Source organism: Tachypleus tridentatus, chromosome 1, assembly GCF_004210375.1.
Source record: "Tachypleus tridentatus isolate NWPU-2018 chromosome 1, ASM421037v1, whole genome shotgun sequence".
NCBI lineage: Eukaryota > Metazoa > Arthropoda > Merostomata > Xiphosura > Limulidae > Tachypleus > Tachypleus tridentatus.
The window spans coordinates 74578979-74601745 of NC_134825.1; the positions used below are offsets into that span (position 1 = coordinate 74578979).

Genomic DNA, 22767 nt, shown 5'->3' on the forward strand with positions numbered 1-22767 from the left:
TGAGGTGTTGTGAACAGTTTTTAAAATGTTAATAGAATAAAGACAAATGTGTCACAAATTAACTGCCACATGAATTTATTCCTGCACACTGTACAGTATAAAAGATGACCATTATACTTGACAAGGTTAGTAATAACTTTCACTGCATGACTTACGTTTTCCAATATTAATAAAATTAGTAATTACCCTTAATAAGTTTATATCTACTGAAAAACTGTTCATGTTGTTTGATAAGAATAATTAAAATGTCTTTGTGAACTCCTGAAAATTACACATCAATACAATGTAGCACATAATTATTCATACTTTTCATTGAAGTAAGATTCATTGAGTCCTCTAGTCTACATGTTCCCAAACGTAGACCTCCTTTGTGATGATCTGTTTATGAATTCTTTCATAACCTCTTCTATATTTATCTTGTCGACCTCATCTTTGAGAACGTGACAAACTGCCACATGGTTGAGGCGGCACTGAGACATAGTTGACCTTAACCACGTCTTCAACCGTCTTAATGCAGAAAAGCTGCGTTCACATTCGCAGCTGGATACTGGACATACAAGCAAATTTTCATGAGATGAAACACTTCACTAAACATCTGCTGGCTTGTTTCATGCATTTTACAGTAAGCATCCTTCGCACCTTTCAGAGATACTGCTTCTGTTGTTCCTTTGAACATGGGCAACTGAAACTCGAGCCGTTGTGCAGAGATTTCTGGATAAAAGTTTATAACCGAGTTGTCAATCTTGCCAGATGTGATCATGTCCTCAAGTGCCAGATATTGCCTCAAGTCATTGTTGTCTGCATTGAATCTAGTGGTCTTTTGTTCTATGACTGTGTAAACAAATACAAAATATTTGCTTCTGTAGTAATCTCTAGCTGTTGCAGACTGGTGTGCTGAGCCATCACCCGTGATCCTTCTGGGGGGTCTGAGAATGCGTGGTAGTTCAATAGGCACCAAATCTAGGGAAGTTACCTTTTTCCCAGCTTCATCACATATCTTGTTGTAATTTTCCTCTGTTCGCAATACCCGCAGTTGCTCAACTTTCACTGCAGATGTTTCAATCATGCCAGATACTGTCACTGATTTTGCTTGAAATGCATGGTTTAGTTCCTCTAATGCATCTAATGGACGCTGAGCCATCAACAATCCTAAAACTGTCTTTCCTTTGTCAAATCTGTCCAGCAGACCTCATGCTTTCACTGCTACATCTGATTTTTCATTTGCTAATTCAGACAAAAAATCAACAATGTCACTGTAGTGATCATTAATACATGTGATTGCAGATAGGCGCCATTGTAACTGTCTGACGATACAATATTTTCAATATTGCATACAAGATTGTCTTGTATTTGCCTGACACCAAGTTCATGTACCCACTGGATAGAATCTCAAACACGCTCACGAGCTTCAACTGCATGTTGCATTATTAAATTAGCCTTGTGTGCTCCGCAGTGAAAAAACAAAGCAGACAGTTGCTTCTCTTTTATTTTTGCCTGACATCCACTGTACGCACCACTCATGTTAGCGGCTCCATCATAAATTTGTGCTCTTTATCCTGACAGTGGTAAATTGAGCCTAGTCAGTACATCAAGTATAGTCAAGGATATTGTGTCACCAGTTGTATTGGAAACACTGTACAAACCAAGAAATGTCTCATGGACGTCAAGGTTCTCATCTACGTATCGTACACATATTGCTTCCTGTTCGGCACCTGTAACATCTTGAGTGCCATCAACCATTAATACAAAGATTTCACTTTGCTGCACTTCATGTGTTATGTTCCTCAGTATTTGATGGCTGAACATCTCCATTATTTCATTCTGAGCCTGGGGTGATGTGAATGTTGTTTTCTTTGACAATTAGGCCGTCAACTCAGGATCTTCCTCTTCCAGGAGCTTCATTAACTGCAGGAAGTTCCCTTCTGTATCAATATGTTCACGTAATGCTAAACCTTGACGTAGTAAGAAACGTAAACTTCTGAATATTTTGGCTAGACTTCTTTTGCATTCTTCCTGCTGCTTCTTTTTTTCCATCATGTAGCTGGACAGTCACTGGAGTTACATCAAGTGAACCTTCTGGAGATACAGCGAATCTGTGCTGAGAGGAGGTTTGATGTTCGTTGAATTTCTGTTTTTCCTTTTTCCAGTTGCAAAAACCGGTGGATATGAAGGTATACTCCACTGGCCTCTCCAATTTCCCTGTAAGTAGGCCTTTATTTTCCGCCTTGGCACAATGAAAGCATATGACTTTTTGAGTCTGTTTGTCGAAGTGCAGCCATGGGAACTCAAACCAGTTGCCCTGGAAGTTGATATTTTGAGATTTTGCTTTCTGTCGTGGTATTAGTTGTGCGTCTGGATGATATGGCTTTCCACGTTGTATCTCTGGAGTGTCAGATTTTTCATTACTGCACAAACTTGTTTCACAACTATCTTGTTGTTCATGGTGTGCAATAGTTGCACAAGCATTTTCAGACTCGTCCTCTGATGAACATGGTATTTCCTCTTTATGGCAAGTTTCTATTCCTTTTTTTGAGGTTGTTGGATTATCTGCATCTGCATTGTCTCTTGTAGTACTAGTAACTGGCTTGCAGAACTGTCTAATATCGGAAAGTTTCAGACGCTTGTTTGTCGTAATTGGAATGTGTTTCCCAGATGACTGAACAGGCTAAAATACAGTCTTTATTGAAAAACTCTAACGTACAACGAACGAAGATAGAACAGAATGGAAGTAGGGCTGAACTGTACAATGTATTTAAGTCAAACGCACAAACCTCACAGTGACTACTGAGCCGACTGATCGCCTGGACATCGCTGGGACAATAATGTGTGCTAGTCACAACACAAGTTATTGCAATTTTCTCGAAAAGTACTTAAACAATCACAAATATATTATATTCCTGCTAAAACTCATCAAAAAACAAACACGTTGTGATATAATGTCTGTAAGAACGTCTATTAAATTAAAACACCTAAACAAAAACTAGCAATACAATTCGAGTAGAGGCTTTAGGCCGTTGAAATCGCTCCTTTTGTGTTCTAATTATACAAGAAAATACAATATTTTTACTATCTACGAAAAGATAATATGTTGTTCTTTTACTATAATGCACCAGCACTTTATTAGAGGGCAGTGATAATTTGAAATTTCATGGATTAATGAGGGCCACAAACATAGGTCTAATGAGCCCTGTTGTAAAATCGAGGCTCAGACTAAAGGGAGCAGAGGGAGGTGATGTCGGGCGCGTCTGGATCCAAGCGGCCCGAACCTGTCGTTAACTGTATACTGAACGCACACTACTGTCAGCGGCTTCGGCAGCTAAGGAGAGTAAGGCGTTTGACAATAAAACCGGCTAGACACGCATAAGAACAAATGGCGTAGAAAACCACACAATATATACATAAGATTTATGCAGCTACAAGCTACAAATGGCCTGCCTGATCTAGATCACAGAAGTTTACGCTTGGGAGTAATATTTTCGAATTTTATGCTCTGTTCAATCTGCTGTGATGAAAATTTTACTTAATCTTAAGCTACGTACAAGACGCAGGTAGATTCCGTGATAGTGCTTGCAAGCCTTGCATGTATACTTAGGCCTACTGACTGATACTTACGAACTATCGCTTAGATCGAAAAGCTTAGAAGCACGCCTATATTAAAGATGTACATTTCGGCTGCTGAAAAAGCCTTTCATCTCGGCCTAATTATGTAATTCGATTGGTAAGAACATGAGAAAAAACGTGGAGGATGGCCATTGTACCACCAAGAAGTGAAATAATCATAGCATGTGTTATAAATCACTTAATGAAATTATATATTCCGGCACGTATCGAGGAACTGATGGTTGGAAGAGCTCTCGTCAACTCGAAGAATAATGGTATCAGACATGATTTTATCCAGGGAAGAACATACATCAGCTTGTGATGAAATGGAAAGTCACTATTATTTTATTGTTCATAAGACTGGACTACATCAAGGTGACATGATATGGCTGTACAATTTTCACTACAAGAAAGAATTAACTGCAAAGTTCAGTAAATGATCGTAAACGCCGTATGTTGTAATGGAAAGAACCAATGATATAGCTTACAGCATCCCAAAAGGTAGTCAATTCAAGCCAAAGGCCATTCACTGTGATCATCTTTGAAAGTAAGACAGTGAAAGAGCAATATACTGGGTAGTTCTAGAGAATAATATATTAAGAGAAATTCAACCTGCTTAAGAGTCTAGTTTCTGTCGAAATCACTTCTAGAGTATCATCAAGGATATAACCACCAATGTGTTCACTCAGTTACCTACCTGGGAAAAACCACTCACCAATAGGGTAACTAGTGTGAACAAGGGACAAAAAGCCATCCCATTCGTACACCATAAAGAAGTCCCAGAAGAGTAAAACAACAAAAAGGACTTGATGAATAGACAGTTTAATTTAGTATTTTATTTTTGCATTGACCTTGTTAAAAGAAATTTTCAATCCAGGAAGGAAGCAGTGTTATAAGCTACATTTTAAATGTTAGCTAGACAGTGCATGACTCTAAAGCTGTTCTATAATACATAAAATATTCTAGATGACGTCACAAAAATCTGATAGCTTAGATGAAGATCTAGAAGTGAGATATTATATATAAATACGAGTGGGTAAGCCAATTAGTAAACTAGTAGTGAATCAGACTGTTTTTTGTTTTGTTTTTTTCTGTGGTAGAGTGACAGTGAAATACTTTATTTCAATGATATATTTGGATAAACGTATATTTGATTACGTGATTAATTATCAAAAAAAAATTTGGACCAGTAAGCTTATTTTTACGTTACTCATAGCACAATTAGTATTTCCGTTTGAACGTTATTTTTTAACCATGCCTATAAGTTATAACATTGTACGAATGAAGGCAACTTGTAGAATCATTGAGGCAAAAATAAACTAACTTGTTATTGTTACATGGATATGACCTAGAGTTATTTTCACCAAATAATTTGAAACATCACATCCAATGAAAGAACAACATTACAATTACATCCTTAATTATATCTTTTACAATTTTATTTTTAGGAAACATAAAAGCAGGGTATAAAGAAAAGATCAATGTGTTTGACTTGCTAATGGTTTTATATTATGAAAACTGCCAATCCTACTTGTTTCTCTTACTTATTTTTAACTACCGACCAAAAAGAAGGCACTCAATCAGTAGCATCCTACCATCTGCCATCCATACTAAGAGGTTGATAAATAACATGCTCGCTGCTTAAAGTGTGGAAAATCTTTTGAAATATAATATGGTTTCTAACCTAGCTCACCAACTCCGAAATCTAGAGGGATGTTTGTAAACAGTGATTCTATATCATACCTATCACAATTAATATCATCTTGGCTGCTTTAAGCTATTCACATATTCAAAAGTAACCTTAATAGAATATTCATTCAGTACAAACTCTTTCAAAAACAGGGTCATAAATGTTGCTAAGAGTTGATTATAGTTACCTACACTAGAAAAATTGGTCGATCGAAAAGGGTTCAGAGGAGACCTATTATGAGAATTCTTGGGATGATCTTAGGATTGCCTTACAGGGATAGCGCCTAGTATGGTCTGATTGTTAGGGCATTTGAAACGCAATTTATGGTCACGGGATCGAAACTCATGCTTGCCCTTTCAGCTGTGGAGCCGTTACAATGTCAATCCCACTATTAACTGGTAAAAAGTCATCCAATGGTAAGTGGTTGAAGGTGTTAACTACCTGACTTCCCTTTAGTCTACTACTTCCAAATTAAGGACAGCTATCCTTCAAATAGCTTTGTCTGAAAATCAAATAAACAAACTTAATATTTCTCTTGAGAAATGAAAGGCAAGAAGTGTTTGTTTGTAAGAACAAAGCTACACAAAGGGCTATCTGTACTCTGCCCACCGCAGGTATCGAAACCTGGTTTTCAGCAATATAAGATTGCAGACATATCGCTGTGCTACGAGAAGGGATCTTATCGAATATTGCAATATTAGATGGTGAAGGATAAAGACCTTTTATTTATTTGTGCGATAATATTGTACGTTTTTTGCAGTTTAATTTCAATTTTTACTTCTTGTAAGTATAGATACTCAAGGTCGGCTTCGGATGACTAAATGACCTATTTTTTATGGTATGTTATATATATATAGTTATACTAAATAATGAATATTTTAAGCGTTAGCTTATTTATTGTGTTACGGATTAAATCCGTAAAGATGAGGAAAGTCAGTGTTTGGTGTATTTCAAAACAACAACTGATCACCGTGTGTCCGTTCTTAATTTTATATTGTATTAAACAACTGAATTGAGGAAATTTTTCGTAATTTATGTCATCACTGAGTTGAACAGTAATAATAATAATAATATAATAATAATGGTGCCAGTAAATTCCTTAAGGAACATAAAGCCGCAATCTCTTGCGGTTTCTGTAACAGGCTGGTTTTTAAGTGAGTAGGTTGTTAGTCTACTGCACAACCCCCAAATAGGAGGACCTTTTTTCAGCCCACCGGGGAATCGAACCCCTGATTTTAGCGTTGTAAAACCGCTGGAGTAGCGGGGGGCGAGTTGAATAGTCCTTTGTTGAAAATATTAAAGTTGAACATTGTAGGTGTAATAGATGAGGTGTAATTGTGTGACGTTATTTTAATCCACTGTTTTTACAATGGCTCAATGTTAATAGGGCTATTTGCTCTTTAGATCAAAGTATACTTATTTAATAAGCTTTTAACAATTATTATTGTTTAGTTAAATTATACAAATTGTGAATAAATTTTGGAGTTTAAATTCTATATTTTTATCTAAATTTTATTAATTTTTGCCAAACGTTTGAGTTTTTAAGCACGTCTTTTTTATCATTTTCTCATTGATCAGTTTACAAACATTTCTAGAACTTAAAGTTAAAAGTAAATATGAATTTTAGGTTAATTTATGCTGAAATTAAAATTTAAGTTTATAGTAAAGTTTGACTAGCTTTATAAATAAGCTTAACCATTAACTAGTTAAAGTTATAAAAATATTAGGAACTTAGTGCAACTATAAATGCCTTAAGGCCTACCAGATGTTGTTTCTTGTATGTATAATAATTTAATTTTAATTTAAACTGTTGTAAAGAAAATCTCTCATTTTGAGAAAAATCAAAATAAGATTAAAGATGTATTTCTAATTATTTTTAACCGAGTATTTCATATTATGAAACTTATATTTATATTATTAAGATTTTTTTTCAAAAAATGCAATATAAAACAGTGATTCTTTCTCTGTTCGTCACTGCACATTGGATATATTTAGGCTTATGTTAGCTTTATTTTCATGCCAAAACGGTAAAGTGAATATTTTAAAGTTTTGTATTTTAAATTGAAGTGCTTAATTGAAAGGGTTTACAAATAACTTTTGATGGCCATAGATTTATTCCAAAATATCTGAAAACATAAACTGTTTTTTAGCAGTATATCTGGCAGTTTATTTCCTTGCCAACACCAAATGTTCGTTAGGGGGTTAAACCTACTACTGCTATGAAACAAATTTCAAAGTGACTCACCATGATGAGATTGATTTACACCTTATGAACAACAAACAAACTATGCAAAGTTACTATTAAAAGAGCCAGCACTATTTATATAGAAGCAAAAATTTTCAGGTGTATTTTTTTTTGTCAAACCTTGTAGTAAGTTACATGTATATTAAGAAAAAAAGAAATTATTTGCTTATCTTCTTCATATGTACATAAAAGTTTACACAAAATGTGATCATAATATCAAAGTTTTTATGCATTGGTCTACATATTCCATGTAAATATAAATAACTGGTGTATTTAAAAGACAACAAGTATGAATTTTATGCCACTGGTACAAGGAAAAATACAGTGAGTACTTAGCTAGTAAAGTTTACGTATGATGTATGGATATGTACCCACATCTGACCCAAATGATTTCTTTTAAAATTTATTTCTTCACAGAATGTGGATGTATACATGGTGTGAATTCAGTTATGTGTTGAAAAATTGTGTATTATAATAATATTAAGTTATTATGAGTTAATTTTCTGAATGCAATCCAATATAAAATTCTACTACTGGCATACTTATGGAAGAAGAAATAATTTAGACTAAAGTGCTTAATTTATCTTTGTATATCAGGTTATGCTGGTTTAACCAAGTAATTCAGTTAATTGCTAGCATAATATTTTCTAGCTATTGGCCCGTTTTAATTGGAAATTATAATTAAAAAGTTGCATTATTTTTAATGTTGTTCAGAAGTTCAGTTCGTTATAGATTTTCTAATGTATAATGCTGAACATATTATTTAAATGTTTGTATAAGAATAGAAAAATGAATAATATTCAAATGCATAATCTGTATTCAAATATTGATTTATGGAACTTTTCTGATGTCAATAAAACAATTTGCTGTAGCACTTTGTTCTCATCACATCTCATGCTCTCTTTCAAAATTTTGAGAGAATCCTCATTTTCACATGCTGTGTAAGTTGGAATAGTGGTAATAACAATTAGACAAAATTTAGTTTTTTTATCTTCATTTATAACTGGAAAACAGTTTTGAGGTTAACAGATTTTTTTTGCAATTACACATATTTAAAGAAAACTTGTTTCTTGTGTGAAATTTAAATTGGTTTAAAAAACAAAGTGATTGACTTCTAATTAGGAAAAGGGTATTATAGGTAAATAGTCCAAAAATGCCTTCACTTTAATGTTAACTGTGATTTTGATTAATTAATTATATTGATTAATAGAGTTAATCACCAAACTCCAGTTATAATTAACAGTCATATGATTGATTGCTTGAATATTTAGGTTTTTTAATAGGCTGTAATTCTTTAACACAATACTCCTAGTAAATACTAAAATAAAAGTATACAATGTAGACATGATTTTCTGAGTAGGTGCATAGTGTGATGTGAAACAGTTTTACTAATGCAATATAAAAGTATTGGTTGTCAACATTTTTTTGAAATAAAAAAAACAGATAAATATTTCACTGTAATTTTATTGAGATGTTAATACAGTTATATCACAACAAAATTAACCTAAGCACATTATTCTTTAGAAAATTAAAATGTGTATATTTGAATGTGTTAGTATAGTTAATATAACATTGGTAAATGAAAAAAAGAGGTAGGCCCTACTTTCATTGATCTTTATGCAGTTTTGAATGTTTTATCTGTAACTTCTATGGATTAATTTACTCAGTAAAATAGATGTAGCAATAAATAATAATGTTTCAAGTATGTTTAAGAGTATATGTCAAAATTTTCAAAGCCATTAAAAAGCATAAATATTAATGCTGTATTTGTATACTATAGTCCTCAGTACATTTTGGAATAATTTGCAAATGCCAAGAAAGATCATTTTAGATTGTTAAAATTCCATTAAAGTATAGTCTTATAGAGAGCTCCAATAAGAAAATAACTAGTAGAGTGATTATTATAAAAGGTAACATATAACTAGATGTTTTTTGAATCTAAACTTTAGGTTATTAAGCAAAGTAGAAGTAAAAAAAGAAAACTTATTTTGTACCAAACATGTCATGTTTTATCAGGTACAAGTACTTATTTTTGTACTAAATAATTCTTTTTGTAATTATTAATTATAGTAGCAGTTATTTATAATAATTGAACATTCTGAGTATCGAGCTTTAAGTTTGATGCTTTAAGGCATGGTCTTTTAATACAGTTTTAAGATTAAAATAATAAAATGTAACTATAAAAAATCTTGCAGTTTAGCATTATTTTCCCTTGACTTGTGTATTAATTCAATATTAAAAGCCAGCTTTAGCATCTAATAGCATGTAACCATTTCTATATACCAAGTACACATAAAACAGAATTTTAAGGAAAATAAATTGATTCAAAATTAATAAATATTGCTAATATATATATATGTATGTGTATATTATAAGCAAACATTTCCTACATATACAGAGTACACTGAACTATTCATTACATGCTAAATTCCAGGAGGTACACTTAAGCTATACCGTGCTTCTTCTTTAGTATATGTATGTGTATATTATAAGCAAACATTTCCTACATATACAGAGTACACTGAACTATTCATTACATGCTAAATTCCAGGAGGTACACTTAAGCTATAAGTATATGTATGTGTATATTATAAGCAAACATTTCCTACATATACAGAGTACACTGAACTATTCATTACATGCTAAATTCTTCTTCTTCTTTAGTAATGTATGGGCATTTCCTACATATACATAGTACACTGAACTATTCATTACATGCTAAATTCCAGGAGGTACACTTAAGCTATACCGTGCTTCTTCTTTAGTAATTTGGGCATGCTGTTCTATTGTGAAGTTTGGAGTTTCAGGTTTGTCTGCCCAGTGTAGGCTGATTTCTTGGTCTGAGGGACAAGTCTTGATGAAGATATCATTGTTGTAAGCATTTTTCAAGTAACGCCATATTCCCCTTAAATCCAAAGAAATCTCGAACTGCTTTAAACACATGGAAGCTATACGTATGTGATGTAGTTTTGGCAGAACTTCACAGTCCAGATGAGAAATTTTATTGCCACAAAGAAAACTAGTTTCATTAGAAAGAAGAAACTCGTTAAGTTTTTTTAACTCTGACATAAGATGACTACTATTTTTGGATACTTCTTTTATGAAAAAGCAGAATTTTTGAAAAATATCCTTGCATGACTTTTCTGCTTCAGTATTATTGTAGTTCAGTTCATTCTCAGGAAATATATTATCAAGATACTGTAAGATGTCATCGACACTGTCAATAGAATTTTCTGCATGCACAATAGCTGGTACTCGACGTAGGCCAAACTTTTTGAATTCTTCAGGTGGCTTAGCAAGATTTACTGTAGCTACCTTGAACTTCAGTTTTTGAACTCTTGCTTTTACCATGAGAATCATAAAAATGTGTTGGCAGAAGGGACAAGCACCGTAACATTTACCATCTGCACCTGCTTTGACAAATAGAAGCACTTCTGGTAAGTGAGACATTCCTTTTTAACTGTGTTACAGGATTTACTACAGCTGTTAGAATGTTTCTTGCAGGCCAAGTAGTGAATCTCTTGAGTATTAGGAACAAGTTTTAGAGTTTACAGATTCATTAAGTGAATTACTTCTTTCACAAAGAAAAGTTTTCAATTTCTTCTTTAACACTTGTTTCTCCACACATACACACAAGTTCTTTTGTTAATTAAAAGGTCAGCTGTGTTGTCACTTTCTTTGTTAACCTGTACTCTGTCAGCACTGAATTTCTAAAAACTCTTGTCTTCAGTTTAATACTTGCAGTATGTAACAGCACCAGTAAAGACCTGTTTCAGCATTCAAACAATATGTAATGAAGATACACATGCACTTAAGACCGATTCTTATGCTGACACCACACCTCTGAAGCAGCTAGGTGGCATAAGTAGAGCCTAAAATAAAGCATCATGCAGTGCACAGAGTAAGAACAGTTTAGCCTAGATTTGGCCATGACATACAGTAATTTCTAAAGAGTTGAGTGGGATCCAGTGTAGAAAGCTATTTATAACTCCTCTTGATATATACATATATAAGGGAGAGGCTGTAGTCACAGAAGGATGGCCTCCATCTGTCTCTTCTATTATGCTAATGTCTCTTAACTTTACATATAATATGAGAAACAAATATGTTGTATAGGTTTTTAAAATTTATTTTCATTTGCAGTATACGTTATAATTATCTTTTGATCATTTATGATGTTTAGTGTACTTGTCCATGACTCATGTGACATGTGATACACTGTGTTAAGATGTTTGATATGTACAGTGTATATGTAACGTAATGAGCTGTCTTTATGTATAAATTAAGAGTCAACCAGTAATTGTTTTATAACTAAAAGACACAATTTAATGAATTTATATTTTAGTCTGAGTGAAGGGGGATTGCTCCACTTTTACTGAAATTTGCTTATTAATTAATGAAATTAAAAGATTACTGAAGATGAGTTCAAAGTATTTCACTGCAATAATTTTATTTATAATCTTGATGTTGCATAAAAAAAAATTGTCAGATTGGTTAATTCCAATCACTTGTTTGAAAATTTAGATATGCTAAAATGTGTAAAAGCTTTGCATTAAATATTGCTGAATACCAAAATACATGAAATAAGAAAACTGACTAATTATAAAACTAGGCCTAATTCATGAACAGAAGATTCCATATAAGTTCAGCATAGAAGTCACTGAATGAATACAGAATGTGTATTGCTAACAACTAATTTGATTCCTCGATAAGATTTAAGTATTATAGATTAACCACTCTTCAGGTTAGTTTATGGCTGACATAAGCTCATCAGTGCATATTTATAGTTATTTAAGCATAGTCACCATATTTTTACTAACACCATGGTTTTGACAGCTATACTATGTATGCATATTTTTAGAGTGCTGTGAAAATAAGAGATTAAATTTGTCTGTAATGAAAATTCACATGTATTATATAGTTAGATGTCATTTCACGGGCTAGCACAGAGAACTTGGCTTCCCCCAGAAATGACATCTAACCATATAATACATGTGAATTTTCATTACAGGCACAAATTTAATCTAAGTGACAATACTTGTTTGGTAAAATAATTACATCTCATCATAGATTTTCAGGTTATATTGTAATTATATTGAGACATGAATCCCTTTTGTATCAACTACTAAATACAAAGGTCAAAGCATTGGGATAATTTATTTTGAGCCAATTAACTACATTTTGCTAAAATGTTACCAGACACTGATAAAATGAAACATCAAAGAGCATTTTTTCTTTTATCGCTATTACAAATCATTCAATTTTTAGAACTGTAGAACTGTTTTTCTTATCAGTTTGATTCAAGATTGAACATTGTAAAACTTACACAATAACATGTGAAGAAAACTTTGTCAGAAATGAGAAGACAAAACCTGAGAGTAAAATAAAAAAAAAATCACTGTCAATAAAAACATAAGTTATAAAAGGTTGTATATTTAGTGTTTTGTATTTTGTTTTTGCATTTGAAAATGGCTGAAGAAAGATTTGATAAGTTTCAAAAACTACTGAAAATTATACTAAATGTACATACATATGTATACATTTAATTTAAGCAGGTGTTAAAACACAGAATATGTGTGAAAACTTGTACATGTTATATATCCATGTTTATAGCAGTCTATTTCTGTTTGTTTTTTGTTGTTGTTTTTTTGGCTTACAACTGAAAGTATATTGCTTAGCAAAACAATATTTCCCATCCTTTAAGCAGCAATATAGTAAACTTTTATAAAAGATTTTAGAGAGTGAGAATAAATGTGAGAAGTCAAAATACATTAGTATGCTATTCACATTCATGATTACATCTGATTGGTGTATGCACATGTTATACATGCACTTTTCAAAAGTTAATGAATGGTTGTAAGTTATTCAAGATATTTTGTGTTTCAGCAGCTTGTGGTATATTTTAATATGTGATTAAATTAGTTTTGTTTTTGTCTGTGGTAAAGCTTTTAAGAGGAACAATTCACAGTTCATTTAGTAATTGTAACTTGATCACTTATAGCTTTACCTCCAGCACTTAACTACTGGCACTGTTAGCCAGTGTCATCTATTCTGTGTCTACAGTAGTTCAATGGATGGAAAGACATGAATGTAGGAGAGGAACTAAGAAGTTTACTGAGCATATTCCAAAGTAATAAACATATTTTCAGTTCAAATGTAAATATGTAAAACTATGAAAGTATATTTGAACATTAAGAAATCTTATTATTGGATTGTATTAAATGATGGATGGGGAGAAAAAAAGCATTTTTCAGCTTATATTACAGAAAAACGTTTTTTTAAAGTCTGTCAAAATGTCTAAAATTATCTTTTTGATTATAATATACAGTTAAGTTCATGCTTGAGATTGTAAATGTACATGTGTAACCATCAAACATTTTTAGTTACTAGAAGATAAAGACTGATTCTGAAACATTTACTTTTTATGATAATTAAATTTGTAGATGTTTTGTCCATACTCTTATCTATGTATTACATCTATTTCTCATTCATGACATTTTGTCCTGAATAAAACATGTCTTTGTCCATTTCATTGCAAATGCCTAGAAATAATATTATCTTATATCAAATTTTTTTTGTTTTATATAAAGGTCAAACATTTATTATTTTTCGTGTTGCCTATATTTGTCCAAAACTTCCTGTAGTACATGTTTTTTACAGATTAATTCTTCCATTGCTGTTGTCTCTTCTAATAATATTCCTGTTTACCAGCATACTGTATAGGATTTCTTTTTCTTGGATTCTTCAATAGTTTAAACTAAAATGTTGCATTCAAACAAAGAAATAATTTCTATTAATGTTTAAAGCCTTCTAAGAAATGCAGGTAAATTTTGAAAGGACTGAGATTATAGAAGTTTCAGTAATCATGGAGCACCAGTACATATATAATGATGAAAATAATGGAATAGAATTATGTTCAGTCAGAGGAAAGCTATCAAGAATATTACCTTCCCTCATGTATAAATGTTTATTCATGAATTGGTATTTTTACTTAAACCATGCAATATGTTCACTTTCATTTACCATAAAGGAATATTGATGGACCATGCATTCCCAATGGGAAAGCCAACTAAAAAGATGAAATTGCTCCAGCAAAGTTAAATTCTTTGGGAAATCTTGCACAATAATTCAATCCATGACACAACTTTCTACAGCAAAGTGGTGCTCATACACACTACAAGTCATGGTAACACATGGTGTTTTTGTACACTTCAGCTTGTTTTTAATTTGTTGAGTTCATGTCTTCAACAGTTTCACATTTAGGTAAGGTTGCTATTCTTTTCTGCTTGTAAATTTCTGAGGGTTTCAAGTACCTGATATGCAGATTTTGTCTATACTTAAGAAGTTGTATGCATGTTGACTCTTATGGGATATACTTCTGTGAAGTTCAAGGGTTCTTCCTGTAATGAAGAGTTAGTTATTTCAATTTTCTATTACTGCCAGTAACTTTAAATACATCCCTATGAAACATGATTGCATTTTTATAAATTATTCTTTGGAAATATATTGTTTTTTTACTATAAAATTACCCCCTTGATAAGTGTTTTCCCATTTGAATCCACTGGTACTTATCACTCATCCAGTCAGTCAACCTTTTTCTGTGATGACTTTCTATAATTGTAAAAATAAAATTCTCATTTTGCAGGTAGTGTTGGAATTTATTGGGTTTGATTTTTGTAATATACTATTGTTTGAAGTTGATACAGGTAAACATTACCAATTTCACTGAATGTGTGATTATATAGTGTCACAAAATTCTTTATTGATAAAATGTGTTCCCTCATATTGCATTTCCATTTAAACTTACATTAACCAAAATAACCAAATATCTTGCTTTTAGTTATTCAGGAGACTAGTAAAGGTTGTTAAACAGTAAATTTAGTTTCAGTAATTTTGAAACACGTTTTTTTCCTACCCTACTAAGATGATCTGGTTGCTTCATCATCTAGGTCTACCTTCACACTTTTGCCTTACTTGTACTGAACATTTTCTCAATCTACAAATATTTATTATTTATATTTTCTATGGTGGTATGGTCGTCAATATGTTGTTTCAAATGAACCCATCGTGCAGCATATATATAACTGAATAACAAACTTATATTGTTCATCATTGCACATGTGCAAGGTTTATCAGTTTACATTAAACAAAGAAGATGAAAAAGTATATAGATATTAATAAGTCATATCTTCAAGCAGTACTGGTTATCAGTTTTAATAAAAGTTATTGTATGTAATATCTTAAACTGATTTGCATTGTATAAAATCAGAATTTACAGAACACATTAAATGTGGTGCACTCACATCCTTCTGTAACTAATGAATGAACCTTTCATTTTGAAGTGTGTAAAAATTTTATAGAATTACGATAATTAAATTACTTTACAGTTTCTTTTCTAGCATAAATAGTGCACTTAAGTATTCAGAAAGGGTTAAGTTTTCATCATTAAAGTTATAGTTTTAGAGAGAGAGGTGATTATTAGTATTATGAATACAAAAATATATATAGTACACTGTTATAAGTCTGATACTGTAGTCTTACTTGAAGTGTCATACACCATGGAATATGTTAATGGGTTGGTAAGTTCTAAAATAGTTTTGATCAGTAATGTAACATTTCCACTTTGTTCTTATAACTTGTGTTGTGATACATACTGAGTGTGTGTGTAACATACATATTCTCTGTCTGTTACATTAGTCTGTGCTTCAATATTTTGTTTGTCCTATGATGTGTAACAGTAATAATGTCTGGTGTGGATTTCATCAAAAGTGTAACATTCTTACCTCACTCCTATGATATTATCATACACACTCAACATGTGTAACATACTATTCTGGGTCTGTTTCAGTATTTTATATTGTAATATCAAAAATACAGACCAGGTGAATGGAAGTGACTTCTTATGTGGTTTTCCTCAGTTATGTAACACTCAACATACTCTTGGTATTTACATTGTTTTTATATAAACTTGTCTAGCACAATGTTTTGGTCTTACCACACATGTATGAACAACACAGTTCTGTACCAGATCAGTTCTATTGAAAATGGTTATTGACTTGATCAGAATTTACTAATAGTGCATTTTGAGCAGGTTGGTGTTGGAAATATGGCATTCTTACTCAGATACAATAACTTATTTCACTCTCTGTTGCCCCCTGCTAGTACAATGGTAAGACTAAGAATTTACAATGCTAAAAATCAGGGGGTTCGATTCCTCTCAGTGGGCTCAGCAGATAGCATGATGTGGCTTTGCTATAAGAAAAACACACACACTTTCTGTTCTAATACAGTGTGTAAATAAACTGTTTTATTCCAGATTTTATACCATCCCAAACTATTAGTGAGGTATCAGCCATAAAACTTCAAAATAATATTTGTGGTAAAAATGTGAACCTCTCATATTTTTAAAACAAGAAAGGAAATACACACATAAAGATATTTAAATTGTGAGCATTTTGGTTTCTATTTATCTGTAGAAGTTAACAAAAATTGTTTCAGTTACTTGAAACATTAGGTGAAGAAATGTGAAACTTCTGGTATTTAGAAAGTGAAGATGAAGGTAAGACTTGATTAGTACTGGAAGTGTTACAATACAAACACACACACATAGAATGACATTAAAATTGTGCATTTTCTTATTAAAGGTATGTAGAAGGTAACAAAATATTGTGCTTCAAGCATGTTTCTGACTCGGAATGTTTAATATGTGGGATCTTTGAATAGGCAATAGATACATAAAAATAATTTATACTTTTGAGAATCAATTGACTAATTAGTGTTCATTTGTCATTAATTGCATTTGAAACTCCATAAATATGTTTTTACTGTTAATAGAGTGGGACCATTATTTAAAAACCCCAAGAATGAAGTTTTGTAATATTTGAAATAGGAAAAAAAGTGACTTCCATTAGTTTTTATAGAAGTAATTATTTTAGAGATTATTTGAAAATACATAGATTGAAAATGATTGAAGATGCAGGGATTAAGTCTTTAACTCTTACACTTACCATATCATGGATGCACAGTTTGATAAACCTGAGTGTAGTTTATGTATTTCATTTCATGTGTGTGTTTTATTTTTACTTATATGATTATGCTTTGAAAAATTGCCATTGTATTTGGATAAATGAACTATCTGCCAATAAATTTGCACAACATTTATTTTACCATAGACTCATTGTTTTACACAACTCAGTATCTTCACAGTTTTCTACCTAAGCGAAGGAGCTAATCAAATCTGTATATTATATAATGTAAGCATTTTGTAAAAATGTATACAAAGGCTCACAATGTTTATTAATATTTTGTTCATGCCAAATTTGCAAGTCAGCATTAGAAAACTAGTCCTGAATAAACATTGGTTACAATGAACACCTTTTATTAATTTGTTTTTAATTACTACTTGCTAACCATAAATATCTTTGTAAAAACACAATAACAAGACTTGTTTGTTGAACCCTTGGGATATCAATAAACAAACACACCAAAAGATTCATTTGTTGTTAAAACACCCTGTACTATATTTAAACTTTCTGGATTAAAACTTATTATTTTCAGTATGCCTATGGTATAATTTAATTCCCCTAGAGCACATTATTCTAAAGATATAATTATTGTAATAAAACAATCACTGCCTCTAAATCGTGTTAATTATACACCACCCACGTTCACGTATGTTTCAGATGTATGTGATAATTAAAACTACATCATTAAAGAAACGTAAAAAGAAAAATTAATGTAGAACTTGTCTCTGCCCTTTTATAAGCTATTTGTAAAAGCATTACATATTTACACACAGAAACACGTACATATATTTTAAAGAAATGTACTTCTTCCAAGTCCTGGGCAAAATCTATTAAGTAATTACGCCTATGATAAGTTTTCCGTTGATCTGAGAGAGCATTTAAAAGTCTTAAGAATATTTACCTTTGTTATTAACAAATTTATTTCACAAAACTATGATAACATCATTACAAACTGTTGTTCAGAACAGATTGTTATACTTTGTATGTAAAACTGAATTATTATAAAGTAATTTTATTACAGGAAAGATTATTAACCAAAAAGATTTTATCATCAGCGTGACAATTGGTTTTCTTCACCGTAGCAGGTGAAACGTTACAAATGATACTTGATTACTGAAGGTGGTAAATAACGTTAAAAATATACAATTTCTATTTTCCACTTTAGGTAATTTATGCTATTCTTGATGGCTTAACAGAATGTTTCAGCAATTTTAGTGAGTGGACGTACAAAAAACGTCAAACATATTTATTTGCTTTACTGTTAAAGTTTTTATTAACCCATCTTGCGAAAAATAAGTTTTTCACTGCTGTCATACACTAATAAAACGTATGCGATAGGTTTTAGAGTACAATTATTTGTTTTTTCCTGCGTATGTTGCAAAAACATTTTTAACGAATTTCCGCATTGGTTTTCCTTAACTGTTGTAGCCAAGGATTTGGAGGTTTGTCATCTTCATTGTTGTAATTTTCCTCAGAAAAAGAAACTGCTGTCTCTTTTTCCATACTGCGATGAAGTTTTTCTGAAATCGTTTCCATAGTGTTTTTTGTAACAGAAGGAGTACTTGACACCAGGTTCGATGAAGGAAGACTAAAAGCAAGGTTAAACAGAGATTTACAGACTTATTCTTGTATTATCTAATAGTTATGAAATATTAAATATAAATACACACTTTTTTTCTAAAGTGTACAAGTCTGATACCGTTTTCGTGATGTGAAAGTGTCTCGCATCCTTTCTTTAGAGGCCCGGCATGGCCACATGGTTAAGGTACTCGACTTGTAATCCGAAGGTCGCGGGTTCGAATTCCCCTAACACTAAACATGCTCGCTCTTTCAGCCGTGAAGGCGTTATAAAGGTTCGGTCAATCCCAATATTTGTTAGTAAAATAGTAGCCCAAGAGTTGCCAGCGGGTGGTGATGACTAGCTGCCTTCCTTCTAATCTTACACTGCTAAATTAGTGACGGCTAGCCCTCATGTAGCTTTGCGCGAAGTTCAAGACAAACCTTTCTTTATAATTAATAACATATCTGTCACATTAGACTTAAATTTATTCAACAGATAGAACACGGATAAAAAAAAAAATAAACCAATATCAACTGTATTGCGCTCTTATCTGCATTAATAATAATAATACCCTTACTAATATTATTATTCAAGTCAATTCTTAGTAATATTAATTTGGATCTAATGACCAAAAACGAGAAGCATTTAGAACAGCTATACAGTTTATATTTCAATTTTCTTTCATATTAAGTTGTTTTTAGTCAAACAATAGATTAAATGTAAGTGAAAGATAAAAATGAAGAAAATTTTAAATATTTATCAAAAGATTAATAACTATATAAGAAAACTAAGGGTTATCTTAGATACATACAAAGGAGTATTTGTAAAACGATTCTCAACTTGATCAAAACGTGCTGTAATTATTTTTATACTTTATTCATTTGTGTGAATATTATCTTGCCGAATATATACTGCCCCCCAGTGGCTCAGCAGTATGTCTGCGGACTTACAATGCTACAAACCGGGTTTTGATACCCGTGGTGGGCAGAGCACAGATAGCCCATTGTGTAGCTTTGTGCTTAATTCAAAACAACAACAACCAAATATATACTATTGTATTTTTAATAAAAATGGGCTAAACACCTACGTTTGAGTGATTTCTGCAGGTGATTTCAATTGAATTCCATTTTTGAGCAGTAGATGGCGCTTCCAAGCTGGAATAGCACTGATTTTCCTCTGCTCCACCTCCTTCTAAATAACAGAATAAATCCATATTTTTCGTTGGCAGTTAATCACACTGAAACATATTTTTCTTATTATCTTTAATTACTTAATATGTGTGATTGCAATTACTTGATGCAATTAGATTTTTGATACAAGCAGTAACGTCCTTTTTTGTTGTTAGGAAAAGTAGAATATAATCCTCACTTGAAATTCTTTTAGGCAAGATTAAAGTATATGAATATCAACATCCCCCGCTAGTACAGCGGTAAGTCTATGGATTTACAACGCTAAAATCAGGTGTTCGATTCCCGATGTGGTTTGGCTATAAGAAAACATACACACGTTAACTATATTTTTGTACTCTAGCAATACCAAGCGTAGGACCCACCTATGCCCGATTCAGTTTAATTACTCATCAAAATCTCTTCCAGCCTACTATCAAATTGAAATACTTTTAGGTGAAATTAAAGTAAATGAACCTAAGAGACCTCGGATGTGATCAAGTATATCAATCGAAAGGGATTAACCCCCATGAGTCCAAAACTGTAATGAGATCTCATATCGGCCGAGAGTTGATGGAGCTACGAGCTAAACGCTTTTCAAGATAAAAAAAAGAAACTCGGAGCCATTATATGTGGCGCGGCTGAAAGTCAGGCCCAAACGTTATAATACATATATTTAATTCCAGTTGAAGAACATTTTAGCATCGTCAAAAAATTTTGTAACACCACACAGGTGTTTTAAAATTATTACACGACTATATTTTCCACTTTGAAACTATGTCTTCTGGAACCATCAGCGAATTTAGTTATGGCATACATATTAGTTAACCACTCAATCAAAAAACATGTTAGGTAGATTATATTCTACATCAAGCAATCTCATGGTAATCCAACGTAGTATCTATGTTGTATGTACAAGAAAGCTGTACGATAAATAGGGGTCTAAGAAGTTATCACTGTACTCTTGATAATTGTTTATTACCAGTGTTTGCTCTTCTGCTTCTTTCTTGGCATTTTCAGCAGCTTTCTTTGCCAACATTTGCCGCTTCCATGGTGGAATAGGGCATCCGTTAGCGTCGACCTCGGGGATTTTGGCGAGAAAATGTTCAGTTGTGTATTGCTTTGCAATATCCAATGCTTTCTTCTGTATCTAAATAAAAAAAAGTTAAAATCTTAATTTTAACCAAAAAAAATTCATATCAAACGGTGCAGGATAATGTCATGAGTGTTACATATACTGTAATTACTAAAAGACATATTTTCCAAACACGTTGAAACAAAAGAAACCATAATTGTTTACATGTAGCTTTTCAAACTCAAGAGAATTCGAAAAATTATCTTCATTTTTTTCCTCACTACAATCTGTTCATCTTGGTATTAGTAAAAATAAAACGATGTAAATATTTCTATTGAATTTTTTCATGTGTAAAAACAAAACAGCAGCAGATTATTATGAAAGCATCAAAGTCTGGTGTGTCTTCTTTGTGCATAATAAGACTATGACGTCAAACTTAATATAAGATTTTGACCAAGATGCATTTTGCCTTCTCGAGAGTTCTTTGGCATGTAGAATCGTGACCAAGAATGGGTATCGTGAGACGACTTTACAAAATGTAAGATGTTTCAAGTTTGAACAGCAAAACGAGTCATAGCATACATTAAAAAAAGGAAAATGTGAACGATAATATATAAATATACTAGAAAGATATAAATACATTTAGTAATATTATTATCATTACAGTAAATGTTAATGCGCGGTTTGGAAGTAAAACAGATATTGTTATGTGCTAAAATAATTAGGCAGAACGTGGCGAATAGACTTGAATCGAGTCAAAATAGGTAGTTATTTTAAATACAATTTACTTTTACTGAGAAAAGGGTATTAACTATTGACGATATATTATACTACTGAATTCACTATTCAGGTGTATAAAACCAAAATATGTACTTCAGTGTTAGCAAAAAGCAAATAGACTGACGTTTTGAAGATATTACACAAACAGTGTAATCACGTACATTGTTAGCTTGTGACTATTTATATAACAGTGCTTACACAACTAAGTCTGATTAAATAGACAGAATATTGTTTCAAAAATTGCTTTGTTTGTTTGGAAATTTCGCACAAAGCTACTCGAGGGCTATCTGTGCTAGCCGTCCCTAATTTAGCAGTGTAAGACTAGAGGGAAGGCAGCTAGTCATCACCACCCACCGCCAACTCTTGGGCTACTCTTTACCAACGAATAGTGGGATTGACCGTCACATTATACACCCCCACGGCTGGGAGGGCGAGCATGTTTAGCGCGACGCGGGCGCGAACCCGCGACCCTCGGATTACGAGTCGCACGCCTTACGCGCTAAGCCATGCCGGGCCTCAAAAATTGCTAATATTATAGTTACTAACTGGAATACTTGGTATCTGTATGAGTCAGATTTACTCAGTTTTGGACACAATCTCAAAGTATGCAGTCTGAGATCACCGA

General features: G+C 32.2%; 2 protein-coding genes across 7 annotated transcripts in view; both read right to left on the reverse strand.

Moving 5' to 3' along the window:
* Window positions 1-7018: 7018 nt before the first annotated feature.
* Window positions 7019-11582, reverse strand: LOC143252617 (chloride intracellular channel exl-1-like). Its single transcript, XM_076505023.1, has one exon. It carries the CDS (start codon window positions 10983-10985, stop codon window positions 10254-10256), a length of 732 nt encoding a protein of 243 aa, XP_076361138.1. The 5' UTR covers window positions 10986-11582; the 3' UTR covers window positions 7019-10253.
* A 5271-nt stretch (window positions 11583-16853) lies between these two features.
* Window positions 16854-22767, reverse strand: part of LOC143252597 (uncharacterized) — a 74889-nt gene continuing 68975 nt past the window's right edge. For all 6 annotated transcript variants that reach the window (XM_076504978.1, XM_076505012.1, XM_076504975.1 and 3 more), the window contains 3 exons: window positions 21270-21437; window positions 20209-20312; window positions 16854-19148 (listed from right to left, as the gene is read on the reverse strand). In XM_076504978.1, coding sequence (XP_076361093.1) covers window positions 18950-19148; window positions 20209-20312; window positions 21270-21437 — 471 coding nt within the window. In that variant the 3' untranslated portion in view covers window positions 16854-18949. The remainder of the gene's footprint in view (window positions 19149-20208; window positions 20313-21269; window positions 21438-22767) is intronic.